General features: G+C 39.6%; 1 protein-coding gene across 1 annotated transcript in view; it reads left to right on the forward strand.

The window, feature by feature from the left end:
• The window catches only part of TYR (tyrosinase), a 49,390-nt gene extending 31,864 nt beyond the window's left edge, over positions 1-17,526 (forward strand). The window contains exons 4-5 of the mRNA XM_037377492.1: positions 7,231-7,412; positions 17,036-17,526. Of these exons, the coding sequence (XP_037233389.1) occupies positions 7,231-7,412; positions 17,036-17,259 (406 nt within the window). The 3' untranslated portion in view covers positions 17,260-17,526. The remainder of the gene's footprint in view (positions 1-7,230; positions 7,413-17,035) is intronic.
• Positions 17,527-17,837: the final 311 nt, after the last annotated feature.

The raw sequence follows: 17,837 nt of genomic DNA on the forward strand, positions 1-17,837 counted from the left end.
AGCTGAGGCATGGATTTATGAGGCTACTGAGAAACAAAAGGCACAGTTTCACTCTTGCTTTCAGTCAGCTTAACAAGGCACATAGGTTAACCAGAAGAAACAGTTCTGCTCACCAATTAATGCTACTCAGAGGTGCTCACCTCTGTTCCTCCCTTGTGCTGGTACTGGCCATCACGCAGAAGCATAATGAATAGGTCCGTGACTTTATTTCACCTCAGCTATCCCAGAACAAATGAAAACAAATGAGATGTGTTGGTTTTGGGGTTTTTTTGAACCAAAGCAGTTCCTTAATCTTGGTTGTGGCATGGTTGTACAAATGCTTACAAGGGAAGTGAGGACAGGAAGGTAGGAGGCAGAAGGAAAGCAAGATTGTGTCCTCTGTAGCGGTATGGACCCAGAGTGACCTCAAATCTTCACCATAAGGGGACTGCAGTCCTCCCACTGGGGACACCTGCAGTGTCACTCATGTTCCTGGTTGTGTGGCAGAGGAATTCATATAGGGGTACTGAATCCTTTTCTTTCCCCATCCCCTCTCTCCAGCTGTCCTTAATTGCAAGGTAAAACACACTGGATTAAATTTCTCCAGGGAAATTTTCCTGAAGGGCCAGTTAGGTGTACACTATGTGTCAGTGTCTCTGTGGTGGCTCAATATGAGGAGATCTTTAATAACAGATATTTAAGGTCTAGTTTCTCCTCTTCCATTGTAATTGCTTAAGTGTAGCTCTGCTTACAACTGTGGAGGCACACTGTTGGGAAATGGCTCTTAGGAAAGATGCTTTCCAAAATGATAAAGAAAATGCCTACTTTTATTTTGTTACTATACTTTTTTTAGGTTTCAAGATTTCTTTCCTGTGAGCAGCATCTTTCAGTACACTATCTGGAGCAGTATGAAGTTATCCAGCCTATATTCAGTGGTGCTCTTACACTCTGCCTGGTATTTCCCACTGGCAACATAAACTCATTTATTTCTTGACTCATCCTTTCATTAGCTATAATACCATTGCATATATTATTCATAGAATAATATGAATTCAGAAATATATATTGGTGGCCTTTTTTTAATCATCCTCAAATCAATCTTCTTTTTCCCCCCACTCTTTAAACCAAGGATTTTATTTTCAAATTAATTTTCCACTAAGGTTCATTTCATTTCACTTCGTATAATCTGGTATGTATGGAGCAGAACAAGGAAAATATTCAAATCTATTTATATGCAATTAAATGGAAGTGATATATCCATGTCTTTTGCAGATGGCTTTAATTTTCTCTGTAAAAGCACCTTACCACACTAAAACTCTTTGTGAAAGCAAACTATATTTCCCCTGAGTGAAAATTTTAACTATCAAAGCATCAACATACCAGATGGAAATCTATTACTTTTTACCACTTATCAACCCTTTAGACCTATCAGTGCTGGTACACACAAGTATTAAGCTCATTAACAGTCAGAGAGATCTGTATACAGATATATAGCAAAAAAAATTAAATTAAATAAAATTGAGACTCCAAGCTTTGCAATGGTATAACCTAACTCCAGAAGTATCATAGTCTGATAGGCACAAAAAGGCCCCAGAGGTGACGTCCCACTCTACCACAGCATGTCTAGTATGAACTCAGGCAAGTCGTTTTTACCCTGTGCCTATTTTGTCTAAAGTAAAATGGGGCCTCTAACACTTTCTAAAATTTCTCAAATATGTAAGAAGAATATTCTTTCCCTTTATGACTTTTTGGGAATCCTTTTGACCAGATAACCTGCCTAAGCTATTTCTGCATCAAGTATGCAGCATCTGATTGAATCAGAGGGTTTAACTGATAGTGATATTATCATGTCCTTAGATCAGTTTTGTCAATATTTAAATACCAACACTGAGCCTTATTTTAGCCCAAATTTGCCTAAACCCAACCTATTCTACAATATAAAAATTACATTTCTTACCACAAAAATAGTCTTTGCATAGACTGTTGATCATCATAATCTAGTCATTCTAAAACCTTAATTATTTTCTTTAATAATACACCCACTACAAAATAATTTCTCCCTTGGAAGTGCAATATAGACATACCAAGCCTCTTTGAGTTCTAAATGTGAGACAGGGCACCTTTCAAAATCCAAGTTATTCTCTTACCTTTCTCGGTTCCTTAGCCTCATACTTGGGACTGCACTTTGGGCACTGATTTCTTCAAGTGAAGTAAGAATTCTCCCAGATACAAACAGTCTTTGCTCTAATCTAAATAGAATTAATTTTTGATCTGTCCAAGGCCTTTAAATAAAAGCTACCTCTTCCAAGTCACTTTTGCTTGCCACTGAAAAAATACAAAGGGCATTAGGGCTATCAGGAGACTAAACTCCGTTTCATTTAGTTCATTTTCATATTTTAGATTTCTGTTTCTTAAACCCTAATTGCCTGTGACCCTTCTAGGTAAGAGTTGCCACCCTGGAAGATTTATGGTTTATTACTGCTAGATCCCAGATTCCCGATGACTTTTGATTAGCTTTTTTCTATCCTTTATCCCGCCTTGTCTTCTTCACCATGTTCGTATCCCATCTGTTCTCTTCAGCTGTGCCAACATCTCCCAAATGACGGCAGTCTAGCTGGGATCGCAATGCTAAAAAAGTCTCTGTCTCTGGAAAATATCACTCCTACCTATACAAATAACTAATTATCTGCTTGCCCTCTTTGCCTACATGTTGAGGAAGAAAGTAACCAGCCGGACCGCTGTAGGAGTCAGACAGATTTCCCTCTCACTGAACTTCTCCTCAGTACTTTTTTTGAATAGAAGAAACACGAAGAATGGATATCACAGAACCCCAATCTGAGTCTTTAGCTCTCTTTTTGTTGCCTTTAATCTCATTATGTCAAGAAAGGAAGGCAATGTGGAACAAAAAGCCCCTTCAGATGTCTTTTAATTCATATTCCTGCTTTGTTAGGCTCTCAGGGCCAGGGGAGGACACAGAAGTTAATACGAAGAGAACATGATCGCAGTGGCTTGCCCAGATAACCAACAATTTATGGAGCTGATGTCTGCTGCTCTGCCTCAAACCTGGCTTTTCTACCAGGAACTTTGTCAGCCCACGAAGGGACCAACTAATTGCATCAGCATTTTGTCTCTCTGCGTGTAGCTTTAAGTCTACAGCCCCAAGAAAACAAGGATGTATTTTCAAGGTACTAAGAGGAAATAACTTACAACACAGCTTTTTTTAAGGGAAGAAAAGAAAAAATTCTGTAAACAGTTAAGTGAATCAACATCTGATGATGGAAGCACTGATTTCTCTCTGTCACAGAAAGCAAATGCCTGTTAGCAAATAAAGCAACTGTGTCTGTAGACCAAGGCACACGAAAGAACTGTGAGATGATCCATCATAGCTGTTAAGATGTGTTCTCTTTGCCTACAGGAAAGGATAGCACTGCATGAAGGAGAGCACATTTGATGCTGCCTTAAAGGTAGCCAGGAATGGAGAAAGCACCTTATTTGAGGAAAAAAAAAGTATCCCACAATGTGTAATTCAGTGGTCACAGTACTCTGAAACAAAATAATGTGTGCTTATTTTCTCCAGGTATGCCCTTTTTTGTCCCAAGTCTTTTCAGTTAAGAGAAGTTCCCAAGAATAAGAGCACTGTGCCAATGTCACTACCTGGCTGATAGCAAAAGCCATAGGCGACTTCAGGATTTCAGCTGCCCTTAAAACTCCATGAAGAGAGTTAACAGCCTCAACTTGGGAGTCATAAAATGTAACTCTCTGATATGAAATGGCTTATGGTGCCCAACAAGAACTATTTGTACATCACAGCAAAGGTATAGCTGTTGTACCTTCTTCGTGGATTTTCTCCCCAGCCAGATGCAGTTGGGAGGGGTTTTTTTTCCACTCAGCTGGGAAATCTTTCTTGAAAGGTAAGGGTAAGGTTCCTTCTTTCATAACTTCTTACAAAATATGAGTAAGGCAGGGAAATGGCAGTGCCCCCCTTTTAAAAGGAGAAATACAAATAGTTGACAATGTAAATAATACTACTGACATACTAAATCTGACAGGTTTTTCAGCCAAAAGAAGAAAAAAATGAAGATCTTCATGAAAATACAAAGCATCATGCATTATCTTGCCAAGAAAATATTAGTGTTGTGATTTCATCTTACTGAACAAGCTGGGAACAAACCTTGAAGTGGAAAGAATAAACAAAACTTCAACCAATTGCTTTATTAGCAAGCAGAATATGATCATAATCTTTCAAAGTGTCCAAAAATAAAAGCCAAGATAAGTGCACAGGGCCAGCTATTCTAAAGGGAGTAATGGGAAGTGTGACTCTTAAACCTTGACGGATGTTTCTGAGATTTCTGCAGTGGCATATAGATATGTTAGATGAAACAGATCTCAGTAAAGATTATATGATTTTATGCTGGCTGAAGGAGACAACTGTTCATAAATAACTCAGTGAATTGTGCCATTTATCTTGTGCATCAGTACAACTCATCATATCAGTAATTAGAGGCATACGATTGTGTCTAAATCTAAAGATCAGCTGCAAGGGCAGACAATTCAATACTCCTGCTGCTTCTACGAAAAGCTTGATATCTAATGTGGGAACCACACTGCAGATGAAGGAATCCAAAAGTACATATGTTCATTTCCATGGAAATGCTTTGCATTTGCATTCTGCTGGAAAGATTACTGGCCTAAGGATTCTTCTTGAAACTGCTTAAGAAATGGCAACATTTAAGTCACCCAGAGAGGATGCTGCATTTCAGGGCATGTTACATGAAGCTATTTCAGCCAAATGACAACTCTAGCTCTGAACCTTGTGCTCATCAGCCCTCCGGATTTTCAGAACATGGCTGCTCAGCATTTTCTAAAACTCAGGCCCCAAGAAGTACCTCAGATCAAGCATTCAAATGTTTGGGTGTGGATCATCACCAGATTTTGAAAAGCTGATCCAAGTCCTGTTTCTGCCTTCTTCTTGAAATATTACCATGTTCCCATAACCGAAGTATCTCTGTACCTCTAACATCTGTCCTGTGCTGCAGAGAAGAGCTATCTCAGCTGTCACCTACAACTGCTAGGAAAACAAGGCACTGAGAGTCAGGGTCCCCTGCCCAAGACACAGGTAAAAGCCAGGCTGGGAAAGTATTGAAGTCCAGCACCCCCATCACCACCTCAAGATAAAATAATGCCCCGGTTTCCTTTATATTCTATGCCTTTTTTAATGATTATTGAATTTGGCTATGCATTCCCCACAGTTGTAATCTGATTACAGTTTCTGTTCAAACTTTCTTGTAATAACTGCAGCTGGAGTCTTGATATCATTGTTTGCATTTACCTATCTGAAAGCTTCAGCTAAATGTTATTCTGACAGGAATTTTTCTAGACAGGGTTGATGAAATTAACTGAAGAAGAGAGCCACAAAGAAGATTTTAATCAAGATTAATATCTGCATTGTTAAGGGGTCGACAAAGTGTATGAACATAGTGATGTTTTCATCTATTTAATCTTTTGATCTTAAAAAAAGAACCAAGGCTTTGGTCCTTCCTCTATTTTGATGAGTGTGAGAGGGATTTAATTTGGTGGGGTAAGCAGAGTGTTTCTCAGCATTTCTGCCCAAAGACAAGAGGTAAAAATCTACCAACAGAATCCTCGGATACTCTGCAGATATCTGGATACTGCTAAGTACTTGCATTTAGGGTCTGCGTTTCTGAGGTAACTTGAGTCCCTGAACAGCTGGTTATTAATCAGAACAAGGAAGAGAAGTCTGTTTCCTCCTGTCAGTGGCCAGTGTCAGGAAGGAGCAGCTGTTGAGCCAAGACCTCCATTAATGTACAGTCTACAGGTCTCTTTAGACTAGTTCCATCCCTCTTAACTGATAAATGAATCCACTGATCCCTGCCTGAGCTTGATGCCGATAATCCCCTCTTACCAATATTATCTGATAGACCATAGGGTCCTCTTTCTTCATGCATAAGATACCTGCGTCTGCTCCCCCTGCAGCATCTTGCTCCCTCCCCTGTTTCCAGCCTGGCACATCCAGGTGTTTGCTGACAAGCCATGGTCACTGCGTAAAGATCAGGGCATCAGGGCAAGGATTGGAGGACTGAAAGAATGTGAAGAGTTGAGTAGAAAAAGCTCAGGCACAAAGGGGGAGAACTGAGAATGTTTTGGAAAATTGTAAATTTTGCTTTCCAAACACATCCGGTAGTTGATTTGAAAATGTCAATACAACCTCTTACCATACTGCAGCCCTTAAGATTTCTGCCTCCAAGTTACAGAACAGACGTACAGCCCTGTGCTGACAGACAGCTAAAGGGAGAAACTTTGACAGAGAATATGGAAAGAGGCAGCTGAGGTCAGAGGTGTGGGTAACAGCTTGTATTGGGTTTACGGGGCAAGGTTCTGGTAGCAAGGGGGCTGCAGGGGTGGTCAGAAGGTAGCAGACGCTGTCCCTATGTTGAATGGAGCCTCTTCCAGCAGGCTTCCAGGCAGACCCACCGCTGGCCAAAGCTGAGCCCATCAGTGACATTGGTAGTGCCTCTGTGATAACATATTTAAGAAAGGGTAAAAAAAGAGCTGCACAACAGCAGCTGGGAGAGAGAACTGATAATATGTTAAACAACTATGCAGACACCAAGGTCAGTGAAGAAGCTGTGGCTGGAGAAAGACTCTTTCCTGACAGCTGACTTGCTTTGTCAAGTTTCTGGACTTAGATAGCTTACCTCTTCTTCCTCAGAGGCGTCCACCCCCATGGTGATGTCAAACCAGCCATGGTATAGCCATGATTCAATGCAGGCATGAAAATGATTGGTAAGAAAACAGAGGAAGGGGAACAAGACTAAGAAGCTGGCAACAAGACCAATCACAACCAGCTATAAATGCTTCTGAGGGTGCCGAGGAAGGATTGAAGTCTTTAATCCTTTTCTTTCTATCGCTCACAGCCATGTGAATTACTGAGCAGAAATTGCAGTCAGGTCACAGCGAGACAGTGAATTGCATTTATGGAATTTAAAAGCATATTCAGCCTCTCTGCAGCACTGCAGGTCTTTGCTGTTTGTAGGCTTGCACAGGAACTCAGCACTGAAGTAGCTAACCCCAAATGATTTGGAAAGCATTACATGCACACAAACAAAAGTCATTACATGCCACTCTATCCCCAAGGTTCACAAAAAATAGCATCAACACTTTTTTTTTAATGTTCAGGGAGAAAATTTCTGTCAAACTCCACCGTTAATTGGCATACTATTTCTTTTACAGCATTTTTGAGCAATGGTTAAGAAGACACAGGCCCATGCTAGAAGTTTACCCAGCAGCCAACGCACCCATTGGGCACAATCGAGAAAATTACATGGTGCCCTTTATCCCCCTTTACAGAAACGGAGAATTTTTTAAACCCTCAAGAGAGCTGGGGTATGACTATGACTATCTGCAAGAACCAGGTAACGTTCCTATTTTGGGTAATTGTCAAATTTGTTGCCTACAACCTGGAATATGCCTATAAAATTAGAAGATAATAAAAAATCCTTTTATTCCAGATTTTCCCCTGAATCTGTTCCCAAATTGTAACTGCTTGTTTTCACTTTCCTGGTCTGATGTAGTCAGCATGATACATTAGAAAAGTTCCAACCAAGTTCAGTCACTGACATCAATGCTACCTTTCCTAGTCTATTAAGAGCAGAATCTGACCCAAATGCTCAGCTCATGATCAGAACTGGTGAGAAAAAGTGCTGCATTTCAAGTCTGCCATTTGCCCAGCTCATCTGTTACAGTGGAACAGAAATGGGAACCAGCAGGATTTTCAGATTTCTGGACGCAGTTTAAAGGAGGGCAGATAAGCTCTCTTTCTGGTTTACAAATTAAATCTGATCCCTTAAATACCCAGAGTAAAATTCACTGTGGTATCAGAGGCCAACACAAAGTCTGTGCAGCACTTAAAAGAGTGATCCATTGACTTTGTGCTTGCCCTATGGTTATTTGTGTGAACACACTTTAATAATTTAATCTTTAATACAATAATATAATAATTTAATAATCATTTATTCATTAATACAAGTAGAAACCATCACTAAACAGTGCAAATGAATTTTGAACTGTTTAGTAATGGTTTCTACTTGTATTGCAGTTCACAGGTAGTTTTGAATTGGGCATCTTGGGCATCCTCAGGTACAGGGAGGGCAGAGGCCCTTGGGGCTGTAGTTGATGGTGAACCTCAGGTAAACCAGGTCTCATGCACATAGTAGTGGACCTCATAGTTTCCCCTGAGTAGTACCAGTTTCCTTAATGTATAAGGGAAGGGTTAAATTCTGCTAAAGATAAAATGTTGCCTGGAACTGAGGATTGCTCAGATAACTTTGGCCCAATCCGTTATAAAACTGGGCCATTGGGATGACCAGACATGTCTCATGTTCAATGCTGCCAAAAGCTACCCAGGATGTGGGATGCAGTTATCCTTGCAAAGTACTGGCCACTGAACATGTAGGTTACCGGGCATGTTTGCTTTTCCTGTTTGAGGCAGAAAACATTCTGCGAACATGCCTCTTCAGTTAAAAGGCATTTAAAAGTTGAAAGTCCAATAACTGTATAGCAAAAAGCACCAGGGGCGTTTTAGCAGTGCTAACATTCTCATAGCTTGATTTTTGTCTTTATCAAAACAATATCAAAACAGGGCATCCCTGTTTTTCTGACAGACTTTGTTACTAACAGGGTTGTATGGTTTCTGCACACTTGATAAACTGTCTAATCATGCATTTAGCTTGTTTGTTCACATCTCATGTAAGATCTAGCTTGTGATTTACAGTCATTCAGAAAACTTGATTTTGACTATTTTATGAGTAATGAAAGGAATCTGCAACTCTCCAGCATAATTGTCTAAGGCCATTTTAGTACCATAACCCAGAAAGAGAAGTGAGTATTTCTCCTAACACACCATAAATGACTTGGCCAACCCCAGACAGAAAATAATCTAACAAATGCTCTAAATATATTCTCAAAATTATTATTTTAGTCTTATTAGTAGCATTTTTGCCTTTTTGTTCAAGTAGGCAGGTGGGCGTAGGTCTTTTTTTCTAGATAACTAGTGACAGGACAAAAGGAAAGAGCCTCAAGCTGCTCCAGGGGAGGTTATAGATTGGACATTAAGAAATTTTTTTTCACTGAAAGGATGGTGAAGCATTGGAACAGGCTGCCCAGGGAAGTGGTAGAATCACCATCCCTGGAGGTATTTAAAAAACACATAGATGAGGTGCTTAGCAACATGGTTTAGTAACGGACTTGGCAGTCCTGGGTTAACAGCTGGACTTGATGATCTCAGAGGTCTTTTCCAACCTAAAGGACTATGTGATTCTAAGTTGTCATAATTTCATTCCTGCTCAAGCCTAGAAATATTTATACATACTTTTAATGAAAGACATTAGATTCCTAAACTAGAAACATATGTTTCTATTCCTAGAAACATACCACTCAGAAGTGCCAAATACCTTGATTTTTAGAAATACTGATTCCTGAACTGGTACTGCAACAGGAAGCAAATGGTTAATTATTTACCCTTCAACAATTCACTTCTGTTGCTTCCTGGTCTCTTCCCTTTTCCCAGAGGAGCACAAAGTCTTCAGAAAATGAAATTCTTATTAAATTCTGCCCATGTTTTTAACACAAAGATGAGGAAAGTAGTTCCTTAATTATTTTGAAAGATCAACACAAAGAGTGAAATTCAACTTCGTTTAGAAAGCCCAGATAATCATCGGATGTTGCTCAATTTGTTAATCTCACTGAGAAGAGAGTTTAAGTTATTCCTTATCTGGAGAGAAGAACAGGTTCCAAATGGAAAGTGGTTGGAATCTCAAAATGCAGATATGGATTTTCTCGGTACTCTCCTGTTTATACTCAGACTCTTCTCCAGATAGGAATGCTGGATTCCTCTTCTGAGGAACATAGGAGTAAACAGAAACTTTTTGGTAGAGGGGCTGAAGCAAGAAAGCCTGCTGACACTCCCTGAAGGCTCCCATGTACTCAAAGAAAAAGTGAAAGTTTGTGACTGGCAGACAGAAGTTTCTAGACAAATAGGAAAAAGTCACAGATATTTTTTTTTTAAATACATAAACCATGGCAGTAAAGATGTGGGTGGTCGGAAGAGGCAGCATTTCTGCAGATCTTCCAAATGAGGAGGAAGAGGAAAGGCATAGGAAGAGGATAGGCCATAGTGAGGAATGAGCACACAAGACCTGGCTCCATCCCATTCTCAGGACCTGGCTTGTTTGCTTTTAAAGAAAGTAGGTGGAGGAAAGCAGAAAGGGCAGCAGTTCTGAGTTACAGCACCAGCGACCTGGTAGAGATCAAGCAGGGCTACATAGACCATGACGACACTGGTTACAAGAAATAAAACTCGGGAATAATCTGATGACAAAACAGCATTTCAATGCTAAATTATATTATTGCTGTTCCCTTGAGGAAAAGCTGATACCTGGAGCCCTGCATTCCACTGAAAAGTAAATCAGTGTGCTACAGTATATAATTTTAATTGCAGCTTCATTTATTTTTATATGTACAACAGCCCTGAAGCAGAAGTGGTCACAAACAGTGTGCCTGGAAATCCATCCCTCAGGAATCAAAGACACATGTCAGAGTCTAGTTACTGGGGATCTGATGTGAGCAGAAACTGGAGCAGACACCCAGCTTTCCTTGACATGAGAACCGTGAACTGTAAAACTACCACAACCCATATGGCTTACTGAAAATGAACATTTGTTAGCATCAATAAAAAAGATTTGGAAGAATAATGGCACCACCTAGCAATAGCTGTCAAAACAATTTTCTACAGCAAGAGCTATCCCAAGCACTTACATTTCAGGGCTTGGACTAAATCTTTTCCATTTCTTTTTTTCTTCCAGAAATGGAAACAGATAAATTTGCAGACACAGCCTTGACTTTTCCCCAGAAATTCTCCCCCTCTCATTGGGAACTATTTGGCGACCACTACCTGAGTAGCTGGGTGATTCACAGTTTTTGTTGAAAAGCAGGCTACGCAGCTCTAAACTCAGGGTTCTAACCATGGGCTGCAAATTTTGGACACCTTAACTAAGGAATTAGGACACTCAGGGCAAAGCAAGGGATAAGAGCATGGTGATTACAACATAGAAAGCCAGGTTGCTCATGCATGTGTTGCAGGAGGGGAGCTCAGATCCAGAGTCAGGCTGCAGCTCATTTCTATTTCTGGCTCTTCAGAAATTTGGTTGCAAAATCACATTCCAGGCAAGTAGAAAATATGGCAGCTGGCAAATATGATACCAGCATGGAGGGACTCTGCTGAGTCTCCCAGCTCAGGAGCACACACTATTGGCCGTAATGTGAAAGGGTGATGTTATACATGTAAGAGCCTATGGCAAAACAGTGACATGAACAATAAAATGTGGATGCTGGGACAATAGAAGGCAATTAAACGTGACAATTAAATTAGATCCATTTGCACGTTTCCCAGGAGAGAGGTTACATGGCAGCTGAAAACATCGTAATACCTATGACAGTTTAGGATGATGTCTATCTGTGCTTGCTATTCATCCCTCACATTCATTCTGATCATTTACCCTATGACTAATAACAAACCAGATTCAGTTAGTGATTCTTTGCAGACATTGAAATCTGAAGTTGCTGTCTCCATCAGGGGTTATATGGATTAAAGAAAACCCTGGAATGTCTGGAACAGGAAGAACTTGAAGTGTTTATCTTTTTCTCTGCTTTTGAAGGAAAAACTTGTAGTGCAAAGTGCTACAAAACAGAACGTAGTATATTTTCCCAAACAGATGGGGGATAGCAGATGATCACCTGTTTCTATTAAAATGTATTGCTTACAGGAGTTTTGATGATTATATAAAATCACGATCATCAAGATAGATATAGATCATGGTTTCTTTTAAAGTAAAAGTTAAAGTGCTTCTTGTCAAAATGCATCTAACTTGTCTTGTTAGGAAGTCTATTAAATAATATAGTGTAATTAAAAAATCTAATTTTAAATTAAGATTTTTATTTAATTAAATTAAAATTAATTTAATTCTTAATTAAATTCTCAAATAATTGAGAAATGCTGACTTAGGAAGTGGTTTACATTTCTGAATTAAATAAAATATGAGAAGAGAGCATTTTGGCCCCTGGTACTCTTCAGGCAGAGGTAAGGGGGTGTAGATTAAGGTTGACTAAAACAGAAGGAGAAAACCAAAGAAAACAGGATGCAAAAATATATTCCTCAGAAAAAATATTATTATGAGCAGGTGTTTTGATGGTTATATAATGATGTTTCATGGAGGAACAGAAATACGGATTTTAAAACTGGTTGGTTCTTTGTTTGTTTGTTTTTTCTTATTTTTTCCTGGGAACCATTTAGGGGTAGGAAACTATGTTTTGATGAGTTATTAACACCCTAGTGTGGTAATATCAGGTATCCTATCGTCAAATCTCACCTCTTTTCTGAGAAATTTATACAAGTAAACTGTGAAAGACTGCTTATGAATTGCAAGTGTTAACTGAGGTTGTCAAACAAAAAGTAAACAGCATTGCTTTATAAATACACCCAGGAATATTTGATTCATCTCCCCTCAGTACCCCAAAATAATCAATTTTTTGCCACATAGCCCACTCTGTGGATATTCCGTCATTGCCAGTGAGTGGGCAGGACTCCACAGCAATGTTACTATGCAGAAGTAAGAGGCTGATCAACTTCAGCACTGAAAAATTAATTAAAAACCTGTTGTCAGCCATGCAGAAATGGTCTGATTCTCACTGTTTCTAGAGACAACCACATGATGAAGGGTGGGATGTAGTTTCCTGATTTACCCACCCTGGGCTGAAAACAGAACTGAAAGGGAGCAGCTTGAGTTTACACCGATAGATACTGTAACTCTACCATAAACAACCCACTACCACCCATTGCATGGCATCTCTTGCAGTCCAAAGGTAGAGGACTATGGCTGACTTGTCCAGACTTCCTCTTACTGTTGTCAGAAGACAAGATTACAAAAGACTTTCCAAGCTGCAATAATGAGGACACTGATGAAACCTGTGGGAGCTGTGAACTTCCCATCACTGAAAAGACAAATAATCCTGCCTTAAAACAGACCGAGGGACTCCATAACTTGAATCCCTCCCAGCTCATCTTCGTAGATTTGATTGTGGAAGTCTCACTGGTATTTCCTTTGACCACCCAGAGAGACACAATCAGTGAACCATGCACATACAAGAAACTGCAGAAACCAAACAGAACTTACTCACCAGGATAAGAAAATATTTGCAAGCTTGATCTAATAAGACATGTGTGTGCTGCCTCAAGGTTTGCTTCAAAATCTAATGTCCACTAACTACCCATGTTAGAGGTAGAAAAGCATGTCAAATGGAATAGCAAGTCTGCAAACATATCAGTGGGGCTATGGCAATAGATAAATGATAGAAAGTTTGTTTTGTTTATTTCCTGGTTGGCCAGAATTTTTACTTCTAAATTGTGGGATCAACCCTGGAAAGACTTTGCCACCCTATAGTTTACATAGAAGGAATATCTAAAATACAGAAATATTCTTTCAAATTTTTTTTTAATATTATGTGGGTTTTTTCCATCCTTGGGTTCTGTTATATTAATAATGTAGTTTGGTGTTAGCACAAAAGGAAGATCTCAGGATGCTCATTAATAGATTGTCCATGGCATATTTCTTCTTCAATCATTGTGAAAAGTCCACGTTATTACCCTAAATACAGGAGACACACATTGCTTCACCTTAAAATTACACTGTTGTGGTTTCATACCTTCTCAATGACATCCAGCAACCAACACAAAATGGACTGCCTGGTATGTTTAAATTACATTTTAAAAGAATGATCTGATGTATTAAGAGTAAGAAATTATCTGTTGCTGTTACCAAGACCTAACACTCTTTGAGAAGAAAGAGTATGTCAAGAGTTGAATGCTAAGGCCATGGCTGAGGTTAATCACTGCTGTTTTCCTATCAGAAAGAGCAAGCTGAGAAGATACAGTCGGTTAGTCACTAATGGGAGGGAAGGTATCAAACACCAGCCTGGTCTGGCTTCCTCTTGCTTTGTCATGAAGCTATTGACTAAACGGGGCAGTTTTAATCAATGTTCATGGCAGCTTTCAGGGAGGATTATCATTTCACTCTAAACAGTGGTGTAAAAGGAATGGAATTGGCATTGGCTAATGTCTCCCACAAAGTAGCTGTCTCACACCCAACACCACCACCACTTCCTTGACACTCTTCCTAGGTAGTCATTAGCAAACATAGTTGCTGCACTCTTGGACCTTGCACAATTAGAGATTAAAGAATTATGGTAACAGTATACCTGAAATCCAAGGTTGCATGATTTGGGCTGAGCAGCCAGTCCAGTCATAGATTTACTGTTGTGTTAGAGCCACAGATTAACAGATTATAAGCACGTCCTGGGGTCCTCCATCCTTTGACACCCAAGAGTTGTCAAGGCAAATTTAGGATAGCGATGCCAAACGCCTTTTGTGTGGAAAAAAGACACAGACTGTAGATGCCGGGAGGTGGCTTTTGGCTTTGAGCTAATTACAGAAGCTGTACAGACTGAGGCTGAAAGCAAGAGAAGGGCATGTTTGACTGGTAATTGGGGTATAATAATATAGAGTAATCCCTTCTGAAAAGGCCTGCTGTGAAATGTGACATTTCATCATCTCAAAGTCATGTTATGTTCTACTGGGAAGAAGATAGCTCAGACCCCCCAAATAATATTGATGGAGGAATGAGATGGTTCAAGGACAAAGTACAAATTTAAGACATCACTTAGAAAATCCTCATATCCAAGATAAATTCTGTGAAGAAGAGAACTTTGTGATAATTCTCTTTTCCATAACATTAAAACAGTATCAAGTTCCTGTTATGTATCTTTTTCTTATAAGATAAAATTTTCTTTTATCATATGCATACTCCAGTTTAAATAGCCAGATTATTTCTAATTCAGACATTTGCTATGCAAACATTTAAAAGTTGATCTAAAAAACATTGCAGTCACAAAGTCATGTGCACAAAGGTAAGAAATGCCAGCATTAAAGTCAACCATATAGCCATAATTCACCCTCCACCTCTATACATATGCATTATCCTTAATTGCACACTATTTTTCCCCAGACCCCCACCTCATTCATTACACAGTGCAGACAACATTCATTAAGAGCCAGATGTCCAATCCTTTTTACTTTTGATTTTCATTTTCTCAGTCAAGTAATGTGTAGCCTAATGTATGATTTATTGCACACTTTTAATACGCTATCCTAAAGTTGTTTCCTCTAACACTTTTCTTTGGTGTTGATCACTGCAGCAGCTGAGTCCTGCAGAGATATCAATTTATAGTCATAATACAAAGGATTCAGTGAGTGGTATTGCCCTCATTTGACAGATGAGAAATGAAATATTGAAAAGATAATGTACCTCATACCCAGCGGTTTGTGGAGTTCACTCTGAAACATCAAGAACCTAGTTTTTTCTAATTCTTAGTGTTATACAGCATTTATATGTCTAATGAGGTCAGAAGCAGAAGGCTGAACATGCAAACTCTTGCAAATACTATCTCAGAATACAAAGCTGGATAAACTGCAAAACAAAGACCAGAGAAATAGCAACCAAACATTCCTCAAAGCGAAGCTGACTTGTAAGCACAAACTATATTCAGCCCAAACACAGCCTAAATTGGAATTACATCTCAGAAAGTGATTCAGACATCAAGTGCTAAGGATAGCTTAACCTTAAAGATGCTGCAAACCAAAAGCATCTTTCCAGAGCACAGTACATGTAACAGCATACACTCAGAAGCACCAAAATCCAAGAAGGCATATGGGACTACTTTTCTGTGCACCAGTGAAAATGCAAGAGCGCAGGAAGACATTTATAGCCTTTGTAGGGATATACCACACTAAATATGGTTGAGTACATCTGAATCAGTCCAGATGCATAAACACTATTCAAAAATAAACCACCGGGGGGGGGGGGGTGCAGAGAAGTTGCCCAGAAAGATGTTTCCCCCCCCCCAAGAACTAGTAATTACAGCTACTAATAGTAATTATAGTTAGTACTTGAGAGATGTGGATTACAAATCCTCCTTGGCCCAAGGGGACAGGCATTACCTTTTCTCAAATTCAAGCCAACAGGTTGTTGCATGCATTGTGAACGGTCACTTTCCAACCTCTATTGTGAACTGAGTGCCCTGTATGGCAGGGTTTTCAAAACTCATTAAACCATAGTGAGAAAAACAGACACAGACACACACATCCATATCAAAAAGCAAGAAGGTAGCTGATTAACAAACCAGTGAGAAGCTGCCGTGGATTCACCAAAGAAAGAGGATTTATTGTGCAGGGAGTGACCAGAGAACACTGTCTACTGCCTCTCCCTACACAAGAACTATGAAATGAGATGAGCAGGGGGCAGATTCAAAATTAGTGAAAGGAAGTGGAGTTTTTTTCCCACTGAATGTGTAGTTAAGGCAGGGATCTCTTTGCTGCAAGAAATTGTGATAAAAGTTCAGAGCAGCTAGAAAAACTGGTGGAAAGAGAAAAAATAAATCCTCCAATGACTATTACATAGAATGACACCACATCTTGTTCAGGAAATCCCTGAGCTGCAAAATGTTGGAAGCTGGTTAAGTATTTTGTGAAAGGATTATAATAGGCTTGACCTGCTCTTAAACTCTTCTTAGTTCTCTGCTTCAGTTAGTGTTGCCAACAGGATGCTGAGCTAGCAGGACCTTTGGCCATACTGTATCAAACTTCTTGGGTTGTAGTCTTACAGTTTAGACAAAACCATAAAAAACACTGGGGACAAATAACTCTGTTCCTGCCTTTATTATGAAGACTGAGAAACAGACTATAAGGGCCAAAGAGATGTGTTTAAAACTATTTGTAACCTTCAGGCAATTTCTACCAGGGTAGTCTCCTTTTTTACTCAGCCTTTCAGTATAATCTGTGATACAAGTTCTACAGGTTGAAAGACCTTTATTTTTTCTTTTTTCTTTTTTATTTTTTTTTTTCTTTTTTTTTTTTTTTTTTTTTCCCCAGCCCTTGATTCTTTCCAGGAATTTTTAATACCCTACCTTGAACAAGCCCGTCAGATCTGGGCTTGGTTGGTTGGAGCAGCTGTGGTTGGAGGCATCGTTACTGCTGTGCTCACCGGGCTCATCCTGGCCTGCCGAAAGAAAAGAAGAGGAACTTCTTCAGAGATACAGCCCTTGCTCATAGAAAGTGAAGATTATAACAATGTCACTTACCAGTCCAATTTCTAGAGGCCTCCAGTAACTAAGTGATGTTACTCAGGTGCTAATCAAGCATGCGGTGTTTTGATTCATGTTTACAAATAACTTGTCGAGGTGTGTTGCCTAAGCAGGATGGGCACTCTTGCTTCTCAAGCCTCTTGTAAATTCTGATGTTGTAGTATCTTATCAGATCCATTCCTACAAAAATGTCTCAGATCCAACACAAGTTACCACGCCACTCAAAGAACACCATGTATTTTCCATGCTTGATTAAAGAAGTGCCTCTATGAAACCAGAGCAGCTCATGTGTTGGTGGTTTTAATGTATAATTTTCTGCTCTTTTATTTGCTTTTTTACAACTGTAGGCTCCAATCTCGCAGCCCAATCCATGTGAGATTTAGTGAGAGGTGTCTTGACTGTATCATCAGTGCTACATTCACTGGGTTTGAGCAGAAAGAACCCTTGTTTAGAGAGCAAAACTCATGGTGCCTCCGAGTAGACTGAATAACCCACAGACACATTTTTCTTCCAGCCCAGACACATTTTCCCTCCAGCTCTTGTAATGTCCTGTTTGTCCTTGATTGAATGCCATCCACAGCAGAAAGCAC

Source organism: Falco rusticolus, chromosome 2 (genome assembly GCF_015220075.1).
Source record: "Falco rusticolus isolate bFalRus1 chromosome 2, bFalRus1.pri, whole genome shotgun sequence".
Lineage (NCBI taxonomy): Eukaryota > Metazoa > Chordata > Aves > Falconiformes > Falconidae > Falco > Falco rusticolus.